Here is a 9415-nt window from a genome sequence, read left to right as displayed (position 1 = left end):
ATTGGCAAGTACATGCACTGCAGAAACTACAGCCACCAGCAGATCAACCAGAAATCAAATATATAGAACGCTACTGTAGGCTTCAAGAAGCTGTTTGTATTCTCCTATGGCTATTTTCTAGCCAAGTATCAAAGGAAGCACACTACTATGCCAGATGAGATGACACTGAGTTATTGCCTAATAGAAATCCAACCCCTACTGAATTTTCCCACTTCGGCCTTTGCTATGGATATGTGCGCCACTAAGCGCAGAACACAGCGGTCGCAAGTCTCACTACAAATTGCTCAGAATTGGCAAGTACATGCACTGCAGAAACTACAGCCACCAGCAGATCAACCAGAAATCAAATATATAGAACGCTACTGTAGGCTTCAAGAAGCTGTTTGTATTCTCCTATGGCTATTTTCTAGCCAAGTATCAAAGGAAGCACACTACTATGCCAGATGAGATGACACTGAGTTATTGCCTAATAGAAATCCAACCCCTACTGAATTTTCCCACTTCGGTCTTTGCTATGGATATGTGTGCCACTAAGAGCTAAACACAACGGTAGCAAGTCCCCCTGCTAATTCCTCACAAAATGGTAATAGATGCAAATTAAAATAAAAAAAGTAGAACGTTATTGTAGCCCTAAGAAGGGCTGTTGGGTTCTTTGAGAATCACTCCTGCCTAACAGTAAGCTAATAGAACACCCTAACGCTTTCCCTGACCAGCAGCAGCTCTCTCCCTAGCGGCATCCAGAGACAGAATGATCCGAGCAGCGCGGCCAGCGGCTAGTCTATCCCAGGGTCACCTGATCTGGCCAGCCAACCACTGCTATCGACGTGTAAGGGCCGCCAAAAAGCAAAACGGCGGGAGCTGCCATTTTCTCGAGCGGGCGAAGTATTCATCCGAGTAACGAGCAGTTTCGAGTACCCTAATGCTCGACCGAGCATCAAGCTCGGACGAGCATGTTCGCTCATCTCTAGTTATGACCAACAGCTTCATTGTTGTAAAGCCAAAAGGAAGAAGGTGATGGACCCGATCTGCTTTACATAAAGTAACCACTAGATGGTGCGCCATCCTTACAGGATAACCCTTAGAGGAGCAGTCACTGAGCCGTCCTCTGATCGGAGAAGGACACACATCTAAGGCTAGACGCACACCTACCTCCCTAATCCTGGAGAACTGGAAGCTTAAAATCAACAAAGCCAAAAGATCCCATTTACTATAAATTTAGGCGTCTATCAGGCGTCAGGACTTTTATAGCAGAAATATAGAAACTAAATCCGGAGGTTGCTACAGAAGAGTTATTGACTTTTACACACTGCTGCCACACATTTTGGGGATGTAACCCGCACAATTATCAAATAGAAATAAATTCCATCATCCACAAATTAATGTTTCAACAAACTTTAAATAATTTGGTAGTCCAGTGTGGGCATGACCTTCAACCATCTTGGATTGAGCAGAACAGCCCTTGATTTTAAGGAGTGTACTGCCGTTGACCACATTGTATATTGCTTAAGAAAAGATAAACCTTGAAAGCAACAATCATATAAAAACACTGAATTAAAAAAAAATAATAATGCTTGGTACCACGATCCATACAAACATAATTGGTCATCAATATTATGTGTGCTCAAACAGTTTTTATTGAGTTTTCCAATAATGATAATAACAGGTAACAAGTTGGTCATCAATATTAGGTTAGAAGTTAGTCACCTAAGATGCCACATTTCCCATTTACCACAGCATCTAAGGGGTTGAATTTCAGAATGTTCTACTCTGAAGCATGATGCCGCAGGATGAGCAAACTTATCCTGTGTTTTTTTTAAAAAAAAGTCAAACCTTAGGTTCTGAGCTTAACATTGGGGGTCATTTACTAAGGGCCCGATTCGCGTTTTCCCGACGTGTTACCCGAATATTTCCGATTTGCGCCGATTGTACCTGAATTGCCCCGGGATTGTGGCGCATGCGATCGGATTGTGCCGCATCGGCGCTGGCATACACGCGACGGAAATCGGGGGGCGTGGCCGAACGAAAACCCGACGTACAGGCAGTCCCCTACTTAAGGACACCCGACTTACAGACAACCCATAGTTACAGACAGACCCCTCTGACCTCTGGTGAAGCTTTCTGAATGCTTTACTATAGCCCCAGACTGCAATAATCAGCTGTAAGGTGTCTGTAATGAAGCTTTATTGATAATCCTTGGTCCCATTACACCAAAAAATGTTTAAACTCCAATTGTCACTGGGGCCAAAATTTTTTTTGTCTGGATCCACAATTATAAAATATACAGTTTCGACTTACATACAAATTCAACTTAAGAACAAACCTCCGGACCCTATCTTGTACGTAACCCGGGGACTGCCTGTATTCGGAAAAACCGCCGCATTTAAAAACCGAAAAAGTGTCGCTTGGGAAGCGCTTACCTTCACTTGGTCCGAGCTGGTGTATTCCGGTGCGTTCAGATGATTTTCAGCGCAGCAGCGCCACCTGGTGGACGGCGGAGGAACTACCTTCATAAATCCCGTCCGGACCCGAATCCTGTGCAGAGAATGCGCCGCTGGATCGCGAATGGACCGGGTAAGTAAATCTGCCCCATTGTGAAGTTTAAGACATGCAAGGTGCCACTCTAAGGCTGTGGTGGACATAGAACAATCTGTACCTAAGCAGTTACACAGGAGCCCAGATGAGAGGTGGAGCACTTCCCAAATGTATTAGTCTGTGCTGTACTTGTAAGAATTGTCTGCTTTTCTGACAACTGGAATTTTATACAGAAGGCATTGTGCACACAAGAAGAGAACACTTACAATAAAAAATTAATGGAAAATACAAATATGTCGAACAGAAACACAAAGAAAACTGCTCAACTCCATAGGTGGCAATTCCACAAGTCAAATATGTTCATCAGTAGAGATATGACAAAAAAATTTTTTATCATGGACCCCCCAACCACAAAATGAAAGGAGGCAACACAACATAGACCTCCCCAGCTGCTGCGCACATCATTTGGTTGTAAGCCTAGTGTACCAGTTGTGTCCGCGTAAAGATACTATGAGGTGGTCGTATAGGGACGTCAAAATCCTCTTATCTCTTCATCCAGAAAGAAACATTTCTCCACGTTCTCGATATTAGTTGTCCTTCTCTGGATGCTGATGCTTCTTTCATTGGATCTGCTGTTAAGTACTTTCTACATGGCTTTTTAAAAAAATTTCTCTCCTCGTGAGTCGTGAGGAAGATTTTGCTAAAATGAGACCTCTTTTCTCACAATTTAATTTCATCCCGACAGAGATGAATCACAAACCAAAGGATGTTTTTAGGTTATTTGATCTATTGATTAACCTTCATGACTATTCAGCACATGTCACCAATCTAAATCTTGAAAATATCCAGAGCTGATGTTCTCCTGAACCTCATAGTTTCCACCAGAAAGTGTTATCTGGGGTCTATTCTTTACTTTTGTCGCAGGTTCATCTTGGAGTAATTTGGACCTTTTTTTAAAAAAAAACTCAAATTGAAAGAATTAATCATCCCTGTGCCACTTTTACACTGTCCGAGCCATCAAGGCAGGTGCCAAGATATTTCATTTGTATTTATGTCCTCTGGATCTTTGAAACAAGATCTCAATAGCTTTATTCTGCCACCAAAACTAAATATATATGTTTATGATGGAAATTTAACAAAATATACCTAATTTTCATTGGGTCAGGTTCTGCAACAGAAGTATCCAATCATGGTGCTAATCATCAAGCTTCTCAAAAGTTTTCATATACCGTATTTTTTGGACTATAAGGCGCACAAAAAATCCTTTGATTTTCTCAGAAATCAAAGGTGTGCCTTATAGTCCAGTGCGCCTTATATATGAACCGTACTTGCAGACAACAGCTGCCTTGAACTGTGCACAGGTCTGCCACCTGCTGGTCATTCATCCGTATAATCAGTTTTAGCAGGCATTTATTGATGGTGCGCCTTATAATCCGGTGCGCCTTATAAACCGAAAAATACTGTATCTCTGTTGTTCCTTGTGGTCAAAAGCTTGAGATGTCTTCTGCCTCCGTTCTAGAGTTCTCAGCAGATTTGGGGACTTTATAAGGAGGATTTGAAGAAGAGAGAAGACTTCTCAAGTCTAACAAAATCTATTCAGGGAAGGACCCAAGAGCATCATAAATGACCTATGGCTAAAAACAGTAGAAGATGGAGTCAACGAAAATTGATGCAAAATAATTGTCCAGGATAGTGTATTAAATTGTAGGATATGGATTATTTTAGGGTTTAACATCCAACTTAAAAGTTTTGAAAAGTGATTAGGGGGCATTGTAGAGTTGTATAACGTCTATCATGCCCCATGAAATGGGAGGACAGGACTAGGGATGACACACAGGACAGTGAGTCCTCAACAAAGTCCCCCAAACCGAACCTGCCTACTTAACGGTGGCCAGTAACTGGTAAACGATCTCTCCCTATGCCAAAGTGAAGACACAAACCAAGACTCACAAACAAATAACACAAAAGTGAGGTCAGGGGTGTGGGTCACAACGAAGATAGCATACACAGTACAGAATTGGAGTCCAAAAAGGGGTCATCAAAGATGCGAGGCAAGATGAGAAAATTAGAATAAACTGAAGTATAATTAGTGCACAACAACACACAAATCTAAATTAGAGGATAAACAGCAAGGTGTAATGGAACTGGGCAAATATATAAAGGAATTCCTGGATGTTGCCCCCAGCAGCTGACTGGTCTGGACATCAATCACTCAATTTGAGCATTTGCTGGACACTGCAGAGGAACTGGATGTGGTTCAATCAGTCTCAATGCAGCCACAACATAAGCCACTGATCACACATCCAAAAAAAAAAAAAATCAACACCTTCTAAATCGCATTCTGCAGACAGAAGACAATGATGGCATGGATGTTACATGCTATGTGCCACTTTCAAACATCTCAGAATGGTACTACTATTCTTCCATTTTATTCTAAAACACTAAATTCTGAACTCCCCCATGTAAAATATATGCATCGGGGATGAAAAAGTCTTAAAGTCATACTGCATTGGAATAATAACGTGTTTCCTGAGGTCACAGGAGGTACAGTTGATGAGGTCCAGTCCACATTCTGTAGACGTCACTTGCTCAAGCACCTGAGACAAATCTGGCAGGGGGGCGGCTCTAAGCTGATTCCTTTTAGTTGTAGCTATTTCAAGGCTCTCGTCTTGCGCTGAGAGTACAGAGTACAACCAGGCTAGAATAACTTCCCATTACTTATTACAGCATGTGTTAGGTCGGAGATGGCTTTTCAAAGATCCCATCTGAAAACGCTTTATCCAACATAATGTTTGATGTCCTTATCTCATAAAGAAGAAACAGATTTGATCGGTGGAATAATAATCTAATCTGTTTGATATTATTTGCGATGCCTCATACACGGACAAGGAACCCCAACAATATCCCTGATGTGAACTGGGATGTTGGACTCAAGGAAATGAACGAAACGTGGAAAGGAGCCGTCGCCTGTATCGGGGTTGCGATATTCTTCATCATGACAATTGGTATTATCTATTGGCAGGTGATGGACCAACCCAACAAGAACTGGATCCTTAAAGGAACGGTCAGTGGGCTGATATGGGAAAGGAATAGTCACCATCTGATACTGCAGACGCTGAGTGAAGATAAAACATACGTGGAGATAGACGTTGGAAACTTTCCCGACATGGAACAAAATTTTGTTAAAAACTTATGCTGGCTCAATAAAACCGACTTTTGTTATACCTGGGATTCTGTAACAGATTTAAAAATCACTTTGGAGAAAAAATTCTCAGCTGGTACTGAGTGCTACAATATTACCTGGACCCCAAGACACTGTGATGTTAAGTTAAAGGTAAGTGAATCCCATAGACGTATGTGGGGTTATGTTTAACGGGTTCCAAATATTCGTAAATTGTCTCTGTTTTTTGGGGGTCGTATCAGTCGTTAAGTGAATTTAGGTCAACATTTCTGTGAGTAGCAGCACCTTATAGTAAATCAGATAATGGGGCAAGTTTACTTACCTGGTCTTGTCGCAATCCCCGATTCGGACGGTCCGATGAGGATGAAGTCCGGCGCGATTCATGAACATTGTGCGCCTGAGTTCCTGCATCCGTTGCTTCCCCGCCGAGGTCCGCCGGAGTTCACCTTCTTCCCGGTGCTTGTAAGTGTGTGTCTTGCGACATAATTCTAAATGTTAAATCTTGCGCGTTGTCCGAATCCGTCGGGTTCTCCGATGGCCATGTTCCCTATTTCTGTCGCGTGCAAGCCGACGCCGATGCGCTAAAATCCGATCACGTAGGGCAAAAACCCGGGGGAATTCAGGGCAAATCGGAAAAATTCGGAAAACCAGACGGAAATGCGTCCGATGGACCCTTAGTAAATGAGCCCGTTATCTGTATTAGCAATGAAGTAGTCAGTTCTGTAAATTACTTTTCTGTAGCTATAGATACAAAAAAACCTGTAAATCATAATTTTATTAAATTTAAGGGCTACATATTTGAGCCACACGACTATATCTCTATTCCTATAACATTTGGGACTTATATCAGACATATACCGCACATCTGGAGGATTTCCCAAGTAACAGCTGGCTATGACGTAAGCTACTACAGCTCTGATAATAAGTACACCGCAGTTTATAGAGTTACGGGGTCTACTTGTATTATATACAACAAAAGAGATGTAGATTGATATATACCAGCCCAGGGATATGTGTCATGATGGAATGGAAACAAATGTCTTGAATAGAATCAAATGATGGAAACACATGTCTCTAAGAATGATAAAGAAGGGGGTGAAGGCACTCTAAAAAATAACTTTTATTAGAATATTAAAAAGGTCCAAAAGATGTCCTATCGTTATATCCCTGGTCATGTGATGTCACACAGGCGCACAGCTCGTTATATCACAGAGAGTAATCAGAGCTGTGGGTTATAACAAGTCGTGCACCTGTGTGACATCACAAGACCAGGGATATAACGAACCGTGTACCTGTGTGACATCACATGACCAGGGATATATAACGAGCCGTGCACCTGTGTGACATCACATGACCAGGGATATAACGAGCCGTGCACCTGTGTGACATTACCAGACTAGGTATATAACGTGCCTTGAACCTGTGTGATATCACATGACCAGGGATATAACGAGTCGTGCACTCGTGTGAGATCACATGACCAGGGATATAATGAGCTGTGCACCTGTGTGACACCACATGACCAGGGAGATAACAAGCCGTGCACCTGTTTGACATTCCATGACCAGGGATATATGGAGATGTGCACCTATGTGACATCACATGACCAGGGATATATGGAGCTGTGCACTGGTGTGACATCACTTAATCAGGGATACAACAAACCTTGCACCTGTGTGACATCATACGTCCAGGGATATAAAAATCTTTGCACCTGTGTGACATCACATGACCAGGGATCTAACAAGCCGTGCACCGGTGTGACATCACATGACCAGGGATATAACGAGCTGTGCACCTGTGAGATAGCACATAACCAGGGATATAATGAGCTGTGCACCTGTGTGACATCACATGACCAGGGGTATAACAAGCCTTGCACCTGTGTGACATCTCATGACCAGGGATATAACGAGCTGTGCCCCTGTGTGACATCTCATGACCAGTGATCGTGTTTTATTAACAAGAAGTAAACAATGAAGCATCACAACAAATGACAGCAAGCAGAGATCTACATAGACTGTGAGGAACTGATATAGAAAGTACATTGGAAAATTGTATAACTTTTTATTACACAAACAATGTCAATCATTTACTGAAAGTGGACAATCCCTTTAAATATTGGATGTGTTGTTACAGGAGGTAAAATCTAAATGCTGCTGGGCAACCATTGGAATGTTATATATAGAGATAGAAACAAATGAGAGACTGACACATGCAATAACATAGTGGAACATACAGGAAACTTACACTTTGGCCGGAATGTCACTTAAATGTCCACCTAAATATGGTAATTTCTTCGGGTGCTGGCACCAGACACCCCATTATCCATACTAAGGATCAAAAGTCTACTTATCCCAATTACAGAAGCTTGAGAGAGTCTTATAATAGGATTTATGTCACTAATCTTTTATAACAGCAACTAGTGGTGACGTGGGAAATTTCATGTTTTTATTAGATAGCTGTTCTCATTATATGGTCGAAGGTGTCAGTCCACTGGACCTCAGGCTGTTGGTGTGGTGGGCAGTGGCGTCGCTTGAAGCTGATGGGCCCCAGTGCAAAGTCTGTGCCGGGCCCCTGACTATAATGTATGGTTCATAGTAATAGTCTTCTCATATGGGAAAGTGACACCATAAGGGCCCCCTAGGTCTATTGGGCCCAGGTGCGATCGCAAGCTCTGCACCCCCTCAAGTTACACCCCTGGTGGTGGGGTTCCAGCCATACAATTATGAAAAAAGTCAAAGTGAACAAGGAAAACCATGGGAATCAAGATTGAATTGGTGAAAGGGTTTCTCCAGGCCTAAACTATTAGGATTGGTCATTAATAGGTGATTGGTGATGGTGGGGGCACCCAACACATTCAACCATCATGGAAGTGCAGTGGTTCCGGAGACACGCTACACTGCAGTCGCAACATGAATCGGGGGGGGGGGCTCTGTCCGTTGTGCAGCGGCCTCCCCGACCCCCCATAACATGGACTACACTATGGACGCAGGTGTCTGCTTTTGGCTCCATCTGTAGTGTAAATCAGCTGATCGGCGGAGGTCACCCCACCACCAATCACCCATGGTAGGTCATTGGTAGTTTAAGACTGTAAAAACAAACTTTAACGAGACTATGGAAACTAACTGTACATTCCAGATAAAGGAACGTCCTATGTGGGTTTGATTATATTTTCTTCTATGTCCAACTCACTCACTCACTCGTCTTCTGCATCTTGTGCTGATCAGACAACAATTTCTCCACCAGTTCGATGACTTTTGTATAATGGTATTTGCTGACTATTGTCAGATGGAAACAATGCTCTATGCTTTGGTATAGTCACAGTATTAAGAGTTTCTCACATCCAATTTGGATGATAAAGGGCTATGGCTGGGCCCAAAAGGGACATCTTTGAGGGTGCTTAAAGGAAACCTACCATGAGGAACCTACTATCAGAAATAGAAGTGATGGTAGATGCCTCCTGCCTGCCTCTACCCTGATCTGTAATCTAATAATCCTAAATCCTAAATGTATTTTAGTAATATGTAAATTAACTGCAGAGACTACTGGGGCGTGTACTAGACTGGCCGGGCACTGGGAGCTAAGGCTACTCCACGCCTATGAGTAAGTGCCTCTGGTTAATCATGATGGAATTTGATGGTAGAAGGAACTATAGTTAGTCCATAACCCCAAATTGTTGTAACTAACTTTAGCTCCTGT

At 42.6% G+C, this 9415-nt stretch overlaps 1 protein-coding gene across 1 annotated transcript in view; it reads left to right on the top strand.

The window, feature by feature from the left end:
- Positions 1-5201: 5201 nt before the first annotated feature.
- Positions 5202-9415, top strand: part of MYORG (myogenesis regulating glycosidase) — a 45377-nt gene continuing 41163 nt past the window's right edge. The window contains exon 1 of the mRNA XM_072118530.1: positions 5202-5866. Coding sequence (XP_071974631.1) covers positions 5402-5866 — 465 coding nt within the window. The 5' untranslated portion in view covers positions 5202-5401. The remainder of the gene's footprint in view (positions 5867-9415) is intronic.

This window comes from Engystomops pustulosus, chromosome 7, assembly GCF_040894005.1.
Source record: "Engystomops pustulosus chromosome 7, aEngPut4.maternal, whole genome shotgun sequence".
NCBI lineage: Eukaryota > Metazoa > Chordata > Amphibia > Anura > Leptodactylidae > Engystomops > Engystomops pustulosus.
Note: the sequence above shows the minus strand (reverse complement) of the source record. Positions and strands in the feature narration are given on the sequence as shown.